General features: G+C 60.7%; 2 protein-coding genes across 6 annotated transcripts in view; both read left to right on the plus strand.

Annotated features, from left to right (window-relative positions):
* NME4 (NME/NM23 nucleoside diphosphate kinase 4) overlaps nt 1–3,547 on the plus strand; it is a 7,899-nt gene extending 4,352 nt beyond the window's left edge. Inside the window, exons 1-5 of one of the 4 annotated variants that reach the window (XM_039223384.1) lie at nt 67–224; nt 1,829–1,962; nt 2,260–2,361; nt 2,466–2,578; nt 3,115–3,547. In XM_039223384.1, the coding sequence (XP_039079315.1) occupies nt 134–224; nt 1,829–1,962; nt 2,260–2,361; nt 2,466–2,578; nt 3,115–3,238 (564 nt within the window). In that variant the 5' untranslated portion in view covers nt 67–133 and the 3' untranslated portion in view covers nt 3,239–3,547. Of the gene's footprint in view, nt 1–66; nt 225–361; nt 541–1,828; nt 1,963–2,259; nt 2,362–2,465; nt 2,579–3,114 lie in introns of those variants that run through there. The other 3 variants (XM_039223383.1, XM_039223386.1, XM_039223385.1) reach the window with 3 other exon arrangements.
* Nucleotides 3,548–4,976: 1,429 nt separating this feature from the next.
* Nucleotides 4,977–11,976, plus strand: DECR2 (2,4-dienoyl-CoA reductase 2). Of its 2 annotated transcripts, none has more exons than XM_039223442.1 (9): nt 4,977–5,218; nt 5,939–6,007; nt 7,156–7,207; nt 7,628–7,763; nt 8,788–8,912; nt 8,984–9,077; nt 9,289–9,393; nt 9,850–10,067; nt 11,133–11,976. In XM_039223442.1, the coding sequence occupies exons 1-8, from the start codon at nt 5,139–5,141 to the stop codon at nt 10,065–10,067; spliced, it is 879 nt and encodes a 292-aa protein (XP_039079373.1). In that variant the 5' UTR covers nt 4,977–5,138; the 3' UTR covers nt 11,133–11,976. The 2 variants fall into 2 exon arrangements, with proteins under 2 accessions (XP_039079373.1, XP_039079374.1); XM_039223443.1 differs by having other exon boundaries at nt 11,843–11,976.
* Nucleotides 11,977–15,382: the final 3,406 nt, after the last annotated feature.

Here is a 15,382-nt window from a genome sequence, read left to right on the forward strand (position 1 = left end):
CCGTCCCTCCCCTCCGCTCCGCCCTCTCCTCCCCTGCCCTTCCCTCCCGCCCCTCCGCTCCGCCCTTCCGCGCTGCGGGCTCAGTTCCCCGCGTTCATCCCGCGCTCCGCCAGCGGCCCGCGGGCCGGGGGTCATGGGCGGCCTCCTGGGGCGCGCAGCGCTGCCGGGGTTGCTGAGCTGCCCGCGGGCCGCAGGCCTGAGCCCGCTCGCGCGCCCCAGCTCGGGTGAGTGGTCCTGCCCGCCCGCGACCGGCGGAGCTGGGGGGTCGGCGGGGGGCGTAGCCCGGCCTTTGTTGGCGCGCGTGCGGCCGCCGCGCGTCTGGATGGCCCCGGGTTCCCGCCGGGCGGGCCGGGGGCGCCCTGCACGTCCTTCCCCACCGCTCGCTGCCCCCCGCCGCCGTCCACCCGCCGTGCCGCTTGCTTGGGAGCCGGGGGCCCTGAGGGCTCCGGAGCAGGAGGAATCCAGAGGCCTGGTGGCCGCAGTAGACGGTGGTGAGCGTCCCAGGAGACCTGGGGCTGCTGTGGGGGACGCTCTGAGCAGGTGAACGCGCCCACACGGAGCCGCTGCTCTCAGGGCGTTTGCTCCAGGCCCCCACTCCGTCCCGCGTCCGCGCCTGGGGTCCTGGGGCCCGTGTCTGTAGCGGGTTCTCCCCCTAATTGCGACCCGCAGGGTGCTCCCTGGAGCCAGAGGTCTCGGTGTTCCAGACGCCGGAAAGAGCGAACTGCCCTCTTCCCAGGGACGGGACAGCTGGCAGCCGGCCAAGCTGCCCAGAGGGCACCTAGGCACGGGGTTTTAGGGGAACAGACAAGCCGGGAGGGGGGACTTCTTCCGGGGGGGCTTCATTCAGTCCTGAAGGGAATTGGTGGGCACCCACTGCCTGCTGTCCAGACTCAGCGCCCGTTGTCGTTGACCTTCCCCCTGGAGTTAGGGAAACCGCAGATGCAGACACCCCCAGGGACACTGGCCCCTCCCGATCCTACCACTTCTTCACCAGTTCTGTTCTTCCTCATCGCAGGTCGCGCAGGGTTTAGGCTTCTCTCAAAGGCACATTAGACCCCTGACCTAGTGCTGAGGGTCAGGGTAACTCTGTGGCCTGAGGCTGTGAGGGGTGATGATGCTTCCTGTCTCCCTGGCAGTGTCCCCAGGGAAGGACGGGGGCCCAGCTCAGTCCTGTACTTGGCTCTGGAAGCATCCTGCCTTGAAACCCTCCAGCAGCCCAGAGTTCCTGTCTGGCCAGCGAGGCGCGAGAGGAGGAGCCCTCGGGTGTCCCCACCTACAGACACCCTCCACCTTCCACCTTCCTCCTCGGCCCCCAGCTCCCTTCCGTCCCAGTGTGTGCAGGGACAGTGCACCTCACTCTTCCCCGGCTCCCTGCCATCCCTGCACCTTGGACCCAGGAGGTGGGCTTTGGGCCCTTGCTCGTGTGGCAGGCTGGGAGTGGAGACGCTGTCGGCCATCACTCCAAAGGACTGGAGTCAAAAGCAAGGCCGAGAGTTGTTTCTTTCCGGTGTGGCATCTCTGGGCCTCTGAGTGGCCGGTGAGCTGAGCTGTGCCTCCCCAGCTCTCGGAGATGCCTTCTCGGGGACACTGGGTCCGTCATGGGTGCTCCTGCCACTGCCTGAGAGGAGCCGTGGCCCCTCGGACAGGCTGGAAGAGGGGGGACCCGCCGCCCTGCTTGTCCCTGGAAGGCAGTGCCGTGCTGGGCATTTGTTGGCTAGACCATGCACTTGTCCCCCCAGAGCTGCTCAGCTGACACCCGGACCCTGGCAGGGAAATCCAGGTTCAGGGAGACCTGAAAGGGTGAGGCCTGATTCCCCTTCCTCTAAAGGAGGGTCTTCCTGGACCCGGGAGCGGACCCTGGTTGCAGTGAAGCCAGATGGGGTGCAGCGGCGGCTCGTTGGGGATGTGATCCAGCGCTTCGAGAGGAGGGGCTTCAAGCTGGTGGGGATGAAGATGCTGCAGGTAACAGGGCTCTCGATCCATGGGTGTCCTTGAGGGGACTGGAGTGGGGGGGCTTCTCATGGACCCCACCCTTCACATCTCAGCTCTGCGTCAGGAGGAGCATCCTGGTATTGGCTGTAGAAGGGGAAGCGGGGGGAGGTATCTGTCGGTGTGCCAGCCCGTTGTGCTGTTATTTGCAAAGTGTCGTCAGGTTGCAAATTTTGCAAATATTGCAAAGATACTGTGCTCACTGCCCCCGTGTCCAGCGGGGCTCCCCGTCCAGAGGCCCCTCTCACCCCTCACCCCAATGCCACCCAGGCGCCAGAGAGAGTCCTTGCCGAGCACTACCATGACCTGCAGAGGAAGCCTTTCTACCCAGCTCTCATCAGCTACATGACCTCCGGCCCCGTGGTAGCCATGGTATGGCAGGCAGGGGTAGTGGAGGGGGTGGAGGGCCCTGGCCTGAGCCCAGAATTGCTTGGCGATCCCCACCTCTCCCAACCTCCTTTATCTCTGTGCTGCAGGTCTGGGAAGGCCCCAACGTGGTCTGTTCCTCGAGGGCCATGATAGGACACACCAACTCAGCTGAGGCCGCCCCCGGCACCATCAGGGGGGACTTCAGCGTCCACATCAGCAGGTCTGGGGACCCTGACACACTCAGCCACTGGAGCTGATGGGCCAGCTCATTAGGGTTGAGGAGGGTCCAAGTGTGGGGGTGGCAATCTGCTCCCAAGGCAGATCCATGGGACCGGGCCAAAGCAAAGCCAGAAGAGATTTTCAGTGCTGGGATGTCACACATACCTCGTGTTTGCTAGAACAGGTTTTTCAAGCCCTTTGTACACAGGAGACAATAACACATTCTCTACGTGTCGTGCGTGAACTCTGCTGTCATTTCTTGTCACCTGACTGCCTTGCCAGACACCTCGCAGGGCTGGCACTGGATGATTGGTGGGAACATGAGGCTCCCAGAAATGGCCTGGGCGGGTCATGAGGTTGTGGGTAGGAGGCCAAGGCCAGGCTGGAACCAGTCTTCCAGTCCTGTTCTTGCTTTCCTCTCTGCACAATACCAGACTTGCTCCTCTTAACAGTACGGAATCAACAGCCAGGCCCCGGGACCCCAGAGGTGCACCCCGAGGTCTGTGCCTTACCTTTGCCACATATCACTTGGCACAGGAACATCGTCCACGCCAGCGACTCCGTGGAGGGGGCCCAGAGGGAGATCCAGCTATGGTTTCAGAGCAGTGAGCTGGTGGACTGGGCAGACGAAGGCCACCAGAGCAGCACCTACCCAGGCTGAGCACCCGGGCTGCCCTCAGCCACCCAGGATCAACTACCTCTGTCGACAAGAACTTGAGCCCACACCCGTGGTCTGCCCTTCTGTCCCAGACCTACTCCCTGTCTACCTCCTGCCCCGCCCCAGTTCAGAGAGGCTGGACAGCTAACTTTATGTGCCTTTTAATATCCTAAGCCAGTAACAACTCGGGCCAAGTCCTTTCTGTACCCAAGTGCCAGACAGCCTTTGGGGCATCTCCCAAGAGTGTGTACTATGACCTTCCCCCAAAACCGGGGTGGGAGGGGGCGACATTAAAATTCACTGTGTTGTGTATGGGGGTGGATTGCTGATTAGTTTGTCCATCTCTGAGGTAGGGATGAGGACTTTGCAAAGTTGTAAGAGTTTTGAGTGTTGAAATAAAGCTTATCTTCTCACACCCCAGTAGGGGATCAATTAACTTTATTGAATGTATCAGACAGGCAGGCGTCCAGAGACCTACAGCCTGAAATTTGGGGGGTCCAAGCTGAGCCCTGGAGCTGGTGCTGCCCCAGCCCCCATTCATCTGATCATGCTGAATGAGGAGCGGACTGCCTTGGGCTGGACTGGAGGGTGGCCAGAAGGGGTCTGCCCACTAGGGTCACCCTCAGGGCAGAAGGCCTGGTAACCACGGCCCCTCCCCTCCTCTCCCCTCTTCGTGGCCTCATGTGGAGACTGACTCCATCTGCCTCATGCCCCTTGTTTTCACGCTGTCACAATACACATTGCACCTCACCTCTAGTCCTCCTGTGTCCCCGGTCACTTGTTACAGGTACTGGACATTGCATATCATTACACCTGCTGAGGCCGCCTTGGCATTCACTTACTTAGACATCTTTTAAGAGAAGTGTCCGGGAGGCGGGGGAGTTAAACCAGGTGTTTTATTATTTTTTTAATGTTTTATTTATTTTTGAGAGAGAGAGAGAGAGGGAGATGCAGAGTCGAGGCAGGCTCCAGGCTCTGAGCTGTCAGCACAGAGCCCGATGCGGGGCTCCGACCCACGAACAGTGAGATCATGACCTGAGTCGAAGTCGGACGCTTGTAATTGTAACCGACTGAGCCCCCCCGGGCGCCTCCAGCCTGGTGTTTTAAATGCACAGCGGGGCATGCGAGCGCCGCCTTAACCTGGGCACCTAGCGTCCGCAGTGCCTGGCTGGCTCCGACCACGGCACTGACGCCCAATATTGTCAAAAGGGTTCAGGGGCGGGAACGGGCTCAGAGCCCTCTCGGTTCGGTCTCCGCGGCGGGAAGCCGCCGGCGGCACAGCGCTGGCCCACACACACCTCCGCTCCCGCCGGGCCGCGGGGCCGCTGTGGGCGGGGCGTCCCGGGCGGAGGTGGAGGCCGCTGTGGGCGGGGCGTCGTGGAAAGAGCTTGGAAGAAGCTGTGGGCACGGCTAGCGGGGCTGTCGGCCTCGTGGGACAAACGTCACGGGAGAGGAGGAGGCCGCTGTGCGCAGGGCATCCCGGGAGGAGAGTGAAGGCCGCTGTGGGCGGGGCGTCACGGGAGAGGAGAGGACAGCTGTGGGCGGGGCGTCCTGGAGAGAGCGTGTTGGCGGCTGTGGGCGGGGCGTCCTGGGAGGAGCAGGGAGGCGGCTGTGGGCGGGGCGTCCTGGAGAGCGTGGAGGCGGCTGTGGGCGGGGCGTCCTGGAGAGAGCGTGGAGGAAGCCGTGGGCGGGGCTGGCGGGGCGGTCGGCCGCCGTAGGCGGGGCGTCCTGGGAGGAGCAGGGAGGCGGCTGTGTGCGGGCCCGGGGGAGACTCCGGATCTGGATCCAGACCGGAGCGGAGCGCTAACGGCTCCAGCGCGCGGGGCGTCTCGGAGGCTCCGCTGCTGCCGAATCTCGGGTCGGTCCCTGCTGCCCTCGCCGCCCTTGACCCGCTCCGAGCGCTATGGCCCAGCCGCCGCCCGACGTCAGTGAGGACGAGTGTCTCCCTGAGTACCGCCATCTCTTCTGCCCAGACCTGCTCCGGTGAGGGCCGAGTCGGGGGCGCCCCGGGGGCGTGCAGCTTCTGCAGGGGTGGCTCGCGGGCCTGCGGTTTTACCGGGGGTGTGGGGACTCCGTGCTTGGCGGCCGGACAGTCCCGATGTCCAGGTGGCCCTGGGGACGCACGTGCTCTGGAATTCTGACCTTCGCATTGCTGGGGGCACGTTGTCTGTCTTGGCCAGTGGCGGTGGGTGTCTCCGGTGGTGGTCCTGGGAGGGTGGAGCGAGAGGCAGGCCGAGGAAGTCTTGTGTGTCTTGAAAACATTTCTCACTTGATTGAGAAATTTCTTTTTTGTTGTTTTTTTTTTGTTTTGTTTTTTAACGTAGGTTCCATGCCCTGCCCAACTTGGGGCTTGAACTCATGACTCTGAAATCAAGCTTGGCATGCTCCACTGACTGAGCCAGTTAGGTGCCCCTTAAGTGATAACTTTCTGAATAGAGGTTTTTAGGTTGAAATAATTTTTTTCCGGAAATCCCGGAGAGCATAGGAATGCAGCCTTTAAAAAGCAGCATTTCATTTTTTTAAAAGTCATCTATGTTACTTATTAACAATGCAAATCTGATAGAAGTGCCCGGCGGCGCAGCAAGCCAAAATTTTTAGAGAGCTTCTGGCTTCCTCCCACCCCCTAAATCAACAACCATTTATCTCTTTAAAGTGCCTCCTCTTAAAAAAGACAAGTAAATAAAGTGCTTCCTGTTTTCTTAGGGACAAAGTGGCCTTCATCACAGGTGGTGGCTCTGGGATCGGGTTCCGAATTGCTGAGATTTTCATGCGGTGAGCACTGCTCTGTGCACTCCCAGCCCCCTGGAACTTGTTCCACCTTGCATGGACCCCGCTCGATCCGGAGATCCCTGGGCAGGATGCTGGTGGGTGGTGGGAACCCCTCTAGGCCACAGGTCGTCACAGGCCATCAGAGAGCATCTGAAAGGGCTCATATGCTTTCCTTTTTTTTTTTTTTTTTTAATTTTTTAAATGTTTTGTTTGTTAAATGTTTTTGAGCGAGAGAGACAGCGTGAGGGAGGGTCAGAGAGAGAAGGAGTCACAGAATCCGAAGACAGGCTCCAGGCTCTGAGCTGGCTGTCAGCACAGAGCCCGACGTGGGGCTTGAACCCACAAACCATGAGATCATGACCTGAGCCAAAGTCCGACGCTTAACCGACTGAGCCACCCAGGCACCCCATGTGCTTTCCTGAAGGAGGTGGGACTCTAAGGTCTCGTCCTAGAGATTAGTTGAGACTGTGGCTCTGGCCCCAGCACCAGGGTTTAACACGTCGAGGTAACTCTACTGCTAAGCTCCCTGGGGCTTCACGGAGCCAGGGTCAGGGTGAGCTGAGTTGACCCCAGTAGTGTGAAGAGCACAGTGTCTCTTGAGAAAGGAGATCTGTGCCCTCAGGCCCAGGTCAACCACTTCCACTTGTGCCCTTCCCCTCCCCCCCCCAGGGCCAGGGCCGGGGTTAGGCTGGGGCTGGGGGAGAGGAAGCCTGCTGATATCCTAGAGACTCATCCCCAGTTTTCCCCAGGCCCCCACTTTTCATACCAGAGAAGGGAGTCTCACTGGATAAGATTTGGGGATCCACCCATTCCAGGTGAATTCGTTTTCCAAGCTGGTGACTTTGTGTGTGTCGTTGCTCCAAGCAGAGTGTAGTCAGCTGTGCTGAGGGTCCTTTTGAAGATCAGGTGGCACCTACTCAGCACGCAGTAGCTGCTGCTGTTCCTGTGAGGCTGAGGTGGCCAGGTGAGGCAAGGCAGGCACCCTGGCCTCAGAATGGGCTCTCTCTGTCCTTGCCTTCAGCCCTGGGGCTGGTGCTGCAGCCCAGGAGACCCTTGGGGGAAGGGAGCTCTGCCTGGAGCACCAGGTGGCAGCCCACCTGGGCGCGTCCCTTGTGCCTTGCTGCCCTCACCCCTGCGCTCTGGCTTTGCAGGCACGGCTGCCACACAGTCATCGCCAGTAGAAGCCTTCCAAGAGTGTCGCTGGTGAGGGGGTTTCTCCTGGGCCCACCCCACCCTCGAGGGTCCTGAGGTCCAGAGGATGGTGACACTAAAACGTGTTCCTCCCCCAGATGTGGAGCCTCAACGCAAGTGGCCTCCTCCCAGGGACACCCCTGGCTTTTTACACAATCTAATATTTGCGAGGAGGCCCTCAGGTTGGGTGGTACTGTGGCCCCGTGAGAGACCTCAGCTCATATGCATTTTGAGGGTGGTTCTCAGGTCCCGCCCACCTGGGAGGAAGGTCTCAGCCCTGCCACAGCTGGTCTCAGGGACGGGACGTCAGCGGGGGCTGCTCTTGACCCCTGACGGTGGACGGTGGCCTGGAGGGTAATGGGGCAGGAGGCTCCCGGCTCCAGGCCAAGGCCCCTGGGCTGCTGCCCGCCTCCCTCCCCGTCTGGCTTCTAGGCTGCCAGGAAGCTGGCTGCTGCCACCGGCCAGCGGTGCCTGCCTTTGTCCCTGGACGTTCGAGCTCCCCCAGTCATCACAGCCGCTGTGGACCAGGCCCTGAAGGAGTTTGGGAAAATTGACATTCTCATTAACTGTGAGTGGCTGCTGGGCGAGGCCGGGGGGCTTGTGATGGGTTGGCAGTACCAGACCTCCCTGTTGCGGGGTCCTCGGGACCCCAAGCCTGGGCCCCAGGCCCCTGGGTCAGTGCAGTCACAGAGAAGGTTGGACATCCTGGGAACGCGGCTAAATCACAGAGCTGGGCCACTCCCGTATCCCAAAACTCTCCCTTAAAAAAAGAAAAGGGAAAAATAGGCTTAATTTTTGTTAGTAGAGGTCAGGATTTATAGAATGATTGAGCAGCAGGTACATAGAATTGCACCGCCCTCCCCCCATACATACGCAATGGCCCCTCTTGTTAACATCTTGCATTGGTTATAGTTGGTGAACCAGGATGATAGGTATTATTAGCCAGCCTGTAGTTTCCGTCAAGATTCACTCTTTGCTGAAATTCCCTCTTAAAAACGTGGGGTATATAAATGTCCTGTAGGTAATGAAGTACCACAAGCCGAGGGCCTTAAAACGACAGAAGTTTGTTCTCTCACACTTGTGGAGATCACAAATCCGAAACCTAGGTGTCAGCAGGGCCGGCCGCCTCGGACAGGTCCCGGGGAGAATCAGTGCCAGGCCTTTCTCTCAGCCTCTGCCCTTGCTGGCCAGCCTCGGTGCTCTTGGCCTGGGGCCGCGTTGCTCCGGTCTCCGCCTGCCTCTGCATGGCCTCCCTCGTGTGTCTCTGTCTTTTCTTCTTTTCCCAGGGGGACACCAGTTCTTGGATTTAGGTCCCCCCAACCCAGGATGACATCATCTTAACCTGATTGTCTACAAAGATCATATTTCCAAATAAGCTCACACTCCCAGGTGCCAGGGATTAGCACTTCCATGTGTCTTTCTGAGGAGCACAGCTCCACCCACGCTATCCATCCTGCCTTGTCATCACTGGAGACAAAGAACGTACTCCAGTGCTTGGGCCCCTTCTCCGTCTAGCCTGGACCATCCTGAGGCCCGTGTGTCCTAACCGCCTGGAGTGCCAGCCCCGGCCACTGTCTCCTTGCACCCTGCAGGTGCAGCTGGAAACTTCCTGTGCCCTGCCAGCGCGTTGTCCTTCAATGCCTTCAAGACCGTGATGGACATTGACACCCTGGGCACCTTCAACACATCCCGTGTGCTTTATGAGAAGTTCTTCCAGGTGAGCGTGCCTTCCACCTGGGAAAGGCCTCTTCTGGCCACCTGCTCACTGTGCTCCCCTGTGTGTTACAGGAACATGGAGGGGTGATCGTGAACATCACTGCGACCCTGGGTACCCGGGGGCAGGTGCTTCAAGTGCACGCAGGCTCTGCCAAGGCGGCTGTGGGTACGGCACCCCCGCTGGTCTGCCTGCCTGGGCTCCTGTTGGCTCCCTCCCTGGCCTGTCCCCGGAGGCCCACAGTGTCCTAGGAAAGCTAAGCACGGTGGTGGGCCATGGAGAGGCCCGGCTCTGGCCCTGAGCCCCGATCATAGCCAAGCCACCCCAGAAAGCAGGGCAGCCCTGCATCCCTCCTCATGCCCGCATGCCTTCTGTGCAGATGCGATGACACGGCACTTGGCTGTGGAGTGGGGTCCCCAGAACATCCGTGTCAACAGCCTCGCCCCTGGCCTCATCAGCGGCACGGAGGGGTTCTCGCGGCTCGGTAAGCCCCTCGGGGAGCCTCTGCGGGTCCCTCTCCTGCCAGACTGGGACAGGCCTAGGCTAAGGGCCAATTCCTCGTGGCTCCCAGGGTTGGCAAAGTGTCTGTCCCCGAGCCGAGTCTGGGCCACTCTTGGTGAGCACACCTGTGATGGACTAATGGTCAGCCAGACACGGGCAGCTGTTCCTTGGAGGCAGAGGCCACAGGGCTGCTGGCCTTGACGTATGAGCTGGACACAAGTGGGACACCCATTAGAGCTCCCAGAACCCTGACCTTGTGTATGTCACAAAGCCCTGTGCTGGCTCTACGGCCATGCTCTCCGTACCTTGCCTGTGCCTACTCTGCCCCCATGGTGCCAGCGGTGCCCCCAATGTTTCTGGATGTGGTTTAGGGAAAGGTGGGCAGAAGGCAGTGGAGGGCCCTGGGCTCACGGTGCTAAGCCTCCTGCTGCCCTTCCAGGTGGCCCCCAGGCCAGCATCAGCACGAAGGTTCTGGCCATCCCCCTGCGGAGGCTGGGCAATAAGACGGACGTTGCCCACAGCGCGCTGTACCTGGCCAGCCCTTTGGCCTCCTACGTGACGGGCGCCGTGCTGGTGGTTGACGGCGGGGCGTGGCTGACACTCCCGAATGACATCAAGTTACTGGCAGATTTGGAATCCTTCTCTGCTAAGCTCTAGGTGATGTGCTGCTCCCACCTTCGAGGCTCACCCGTGTGCTTGGCCCCTCCTTGGAACCCCCACCCGGGGGCTGCTGGGCCCTGTGCTGGGCCCTGTTGCACTTCCCCCCGATCCTTTGGGTGTATTTCTAGATGTGTTCCTGGGAACTTTTGGGTTTCGACGGCCCCACTAGACCAAGCCGTGGGTAGGGCAAGGCCAGGGAGGCGGCTTCCTGGGCAGGTGGGTGGTGCTGGGAGGGGCCCCCGGCCAGTGGGGCTGCACCCCAGACCTCAGGGCCTCTCTGCAAATCAGGACGGACCTGGCTTGCCTGCAGCAGAGGGGAACCCCTCTCTTGGGGAGCTCTCCTGGGTGACCTTCTGGAGGCCTGAGGGCCTGCTGGGACCACGGGGGTGTGGGGGGAGGGTACCATTGCCCTCTGCCTTCCCCTTCTCTGCCACTAATCCCCATGCTGAGGCGGGCCTCTGAGGCCTGCTCAGCCTCGTTCTCTGAGCAGCAGATTGCTCTGAGGAAGGCTGAGGAGGCGGCTGTGCCCCTGACCCCTATCCCCCCAGCCTCCTGGGTCCCCTGCTGCGGGCTGATGGCAGGAACATTCTGGGCTGTTGGTGACCCTGTCCTGTCTGAGGGGTGGGTGTGGTGGAGGGACCCCAGGAGCTCACAGCGTGTGGTCACACCCGTGGTTGGAGCGGGGGTTCCATAACGACCCCTACCCTCCCTGGAGGTGGCTTTGTTGGCGGCACAGGCGATGCTCAGGGATTTATCCCCTCTTCCGAGGCCCTCCGTGGTTTGCTTGCCAGTAGACACGTTCCCACTGCCCGGGGCACCTGGGTGACCAGGCAGTCAGTGGGGTGAGGGACACTCACCGTGCGGAGCTCTGGGAGGTTGCAGAAGCGGCTGTCGGCGTCGTCCGCTGGGAGCCGCGCGGGGCCTGGCGGCCAGCCCTCCTGGCCCGGCGCTGAGGCCGATCCGCAGCGTTGTTCCTGGGCGCCGCTGGCGCTGCGCAGGAGGCGGGGCTGGTGTCCCTCGGCCTTCCCCCGTGACCTTGGCGTCCGCTGCAATTTCTGACAGGCGCTGAGTGGCTGAAGCACAGGAGGCGTTCTGACGGGAGTCTGGTCCCCAGCCCCTCTCGGGATGCCTCCTGCAGTGCCCTTCCCGGGGCCTGCCTCCCACCCCTCCGAGCACCAAACCGGACCGTGCCAGCGGTATCTAAATCGGAGACCGGCCTCTCCCCTGGGCGCCGTGCTGTGTCCATATCCCCTCCCCACGGCCCCGTCTCCCGTGCTCGGGCAGGAGTGACCAGGCAGGGAGGCTGCCCGCTGACCTGCCCACCCCACGCGGGTGTGGCCAGGGGGACTTTGACATTCCAGAGCTCCCCTAGAAGTGGGGATGCAGCCATGATGGTGACCTGGGGTCAGGGGCTCCCCGGCCTGGGAGGCCTTCCTGCCCGTGTCCCATGCGTGCCCCGAGGCGGCCCTGCTGCGCAAAGCAGGGCGTGTCGGGCTCCCTGTCTTCCCTTCCTTGCTCTTCCATTTCGGGATCTTACTCGCAAAGGGAAGCGAAGCCAGGGAGGCTAGAGAAGCAGGTTTGGCCCCTCCCACCCCAGGTCTGATGTCTGGGGTCCCCGTACCAGCGTGTTGGGCTACAGACGGGACCCCCTGCCTGGGGGGCACCTATCCCTGTTAGCCTTTGGTGACATGGGCTGGTTTGCTCCCCACCTGACCTTTGCTGGGACATCCTAGTGGACTTAGTCCTTTACCATTCGGGGACTGACGTTCTAGGTCCTCCAGCTGGCCATTGTCCTCATCAGCACTTCCCACGGGTCCAGAGGGATCAGAAAATTCTGGCCTCAGGGGCGCCTGGCGGGGGGGCTCAGTTGTTGGAGTGTCTGACTCTTGATTTCAGCTCAGGTCTGGATCTCACGTTTCGTGGGATCAAGCCCTGTGCTGGGCTCTGTGCTGACAGAGAGGAGCCTGCTTGGGATTCTCTCTCCCTCTCTCTTTCATCCCCTCCCCCACTTTCTCTCTCTCAAAATAAACACATTTTTAAGAATATTCTTTTTATTATAAAGCATCTATTTGTTGGACTTTGCAGAAGTTTTTAGAAAGAAAAGGATGACACTTGAAAAAGATTGTGGGTGAGCCAGTCGTTGTGGGGGGGTCCCTTCCTGTCCTCCTGTGAGGGCTTTAGAGACCTCCTAACACTTGAAGGCCCATCCTCAGGCAGGTGGAGCCCACCCTGAGGCACGGGGAGGCTGTTGGCTTCCCTGGTGGGAGGGGGTGTGCTCAGACCAGCCAGGTCCCCAAGGGGGCGGCCTTACCCTACAAGGTCCCGGTTTGCTTCTGGGCGGTTCTGGCCGCCATTAGAGGAGTTCTCTGCCCCAGGTGCCACGTCATGCGTCCCTTGTCCCAGACCCTTCATTCTATGCAAAGAGACTGTCCCTGCCTTCGAGGGTGCAGGGGAGTGGCAGGGAGCCCCCAGGACCATACCATCTGGGAGGCCACCTGGCAAAGGGCGCCCCACTTGGTATTTAAAGGTGCTTCTTGTCACAGAAACCAGAATGTGGTGGCATCAAGTCTGCCAGCAAGAAAGACACATGGGCTCTTCTCATGCTGCTGGGTGGAAAGACAGCAGTGAGAGTGGGCACTGGGGAGGCTGGCTAGTGAAAGGCAGAGGCTGCCATCAGACACCGGCCCCCCACCCCAAAGCCTGCGCTGTGGCCTTGAGGAAGGACCTGGGAGGTGGCCAGAGGTAGGCCGATGACCAGGCTCTCGTGCCTTCGAAGGCTGGGACGCACAGTTGTGAAAACATCAACCCTCAGCACGTCTGGTTTTAAAAAAAAAAAAAAAGCCACTTGCTGGGATGTAACAGTGGCTTAATTCCAGGAGGACAGTCTGGAAAGAAGGTTCCGGGACCAGGCCCTTTATCACTGCGTCCATCAGGGTTCTCCGGAGGAGCAGGGCCACCAGGATACACAGAGGTACACCCGAGGACGCTTGTTACAGGGGCGGCGCGTGACCGGAGCCCCGAGAAGGGCCACGATCTCTGTCTGCAAGCTGGACACCCAGGAAAGCTGGCGGTAGGATACAGTCCAGGCCTGAGGGCCTGAGAAACCGGTGCTCTGGTGGCCGAGGGTACGAGGAGGTGGACGTTCCAGCGCAAGCAGAGAGGGGGTTGCCCTCCCTCTGCCTGTCTTCTGCGGCCACCAGTGGGTGGCGTCAGCGATGCCGCCCGCGTTGCTGACAGCAGATAGTCTTCACTCGGTCTACCAAGTCCAGGGCCAGTCTCTTCCAGAAACATCCAGAAAACCTGTTCTACTCTGTCGTTGCTTGCCTGCACGTGCTGGGCATTTGGCTGTGAGGCAGGCCAGTTGTTGTCCTGTGCTTCCTGCACCCGCCCAGGTTGTCCCTTGGGTCTAGGGCAGCTGCTGGTGGCCCCTGGGCCACAGGCGCACTCAGCGGTGCCACTCGCTTGGTGGTGAGGCAGGCAGACAGCCCCAGCAGGGGCACTCAGGCTCTGTGGCGACAGACAGAGATGTCAGCTGTCCCCTTTCACAGTACCCATCTCCTGGTTCCCTTGGGAAATGCCAGGGTCTCTGAAAGGAACATGTGAACCCTCGAAAGTGTTTTCTGCCACCTTAGCTGTAGCAGCTGATCTACAGGCCTACCCGCCCTGAGCTCCCCCTGCGATGGTGAGGGTGTCCCACTTGCATCCTTTCAAAACCACAGAAGACCACGGGCCACCGCAGAGGACTGCCAACCACAGGCAGTGCAGCTTCTAGCCCCTCGCACACCTTCGCCAGTGTCGCAGGGAGCAGATGCGCATTTGTAACAAAGCTCTGCGTGCCTAATCTGTTGAAAGAACAAATGAACGGATCCCGCGTACCCCCCCCACATTCCCCCCCCCCGCCCTGTGCAGTGTGAGCACACAGATTATTCCCGAGCTGTCTCACGACACAGTGGACATCAGGGTGTGTTGGCCCTTGTAGATATGGGAAGCAAAGGAAACCTTAAAATTGTCTGAAATAAAGAGTGCTGGTTTGGGGGAGTCTCTGCTCACTCCTCCTGTTGCCATGGTAACTCGGTAAAACTCACAGTGGTTGTGTGAGCTTTGTCCTTTGTGTCGCCCTAGAAAGGCCCAGAGGTCAGCACCGAGCGCTCACACTGCTTTCCCAAATGCTGGACTGTGCTGTGCTTCTTTCTGGGTCCCTGGGTCGGCACGCTCTCCCCATGAAAGTCTCTGGTCACTCTGGGCCATTCACCTCGCCCCCCGCCCCCTGCCTCCCTCTCCCCTTCCCTCCGGCGTGTGCACGGGGGCGTCTGTCAGGGCCAGGCCACCTCTGGGGGCCTAAAAGATTTCAGAGGCTGAGGATGACCTCTTGGCCCAGACACTCTCCACCCACCAGGCGCTCACCGAGCACCCGCTTCTGCCCAGCACCCAGGCTGAGGAGCGAGGCGTCCTGGACTCCGCTCTCCTCTCTGCCTCGGCGTCTGCGCACTGGGCTCGCAGAGTGAAGCAGGAAGAACGGGAAGATGGGTCTCCCAGAACCCCCACAATTTGAGGCTCAGCAGATGTCCGTCCCTCCTCTGCCCCTCGTGTCACTTTGTCCTTTCCCTGTGGATTAGAGCAAGCCCGCCTCGCGGTGGTCCAGCCCCAGCCCTACCTGCGTGTCCCGGGGAGGGGGAGGGTCCTGCTCATTCCTGGCTCTGCGCAGTGGCCTGGCCACGCTGCAGCCGGGGGCTTGTGGCCCCTGGAGCAGAGATGAGATCTCCGGGGTGGGGTTTCCCAGGCGAGACACGGGTCCCCTCAGGATACGGAGGCCCATCGGTGATGGATGCACGCATCAGAAATCTACCCTGGGCGCCCCTGGGTGGCTGTCGGTCAAGCGTCTGAGTTCGGCTCTGCTCAGGTCACCGTGGGCTCCAGCCCCGCGTGTGGCTCTGTGCTGACAGCCTGGAGCCTGGAGCTGCTTTGGATTCTGTGTCTCCCTCTCTCTGCCCCTCCCCTGCTCACACAGCGTCTCTCTCAAAAATAAAAAAACATTAAAAAATTTTGTAAATTGTATCTTTCAAAAAAAAAATCTACTCTGGCTGTTCAGATCCCAAAAGAGGGAATGTAGGAGAATGTTCCTGGGCTCCTTCACCGGCCCCAGCGGACGGCGTGCTGCAGCTCGCGGCCCCGGGGCTCCAGGGCTCCAGAGTGAACACCCCTTCCTCTTCCGCCTCTCCCTGTCCCCGTGAACCCCCGCCTTCCCCTCGCTGCGCATCAGCCACCGGGGGTTCACGCAGTAGGCCAACCCCTGGGGAGAAAGGCGGCATTCC

The sequence above is a fragment of the Hyaena hyaena genome, unplaced genomic scaffold (genome assembly GCF_003009895.1).
Source record: "Hyaena hyaena isolate Hyena2069 unplaced genomic scaffold, ASM300989v1 scaffold_1351, whole genome shotgun sequence".
Taxonomy (NCBI): Eukaryota; Metazoa; Chordata; class Mammalia; order Carnivora; family Hyaenidae; genus Hyaena; species Hyaena hyaena.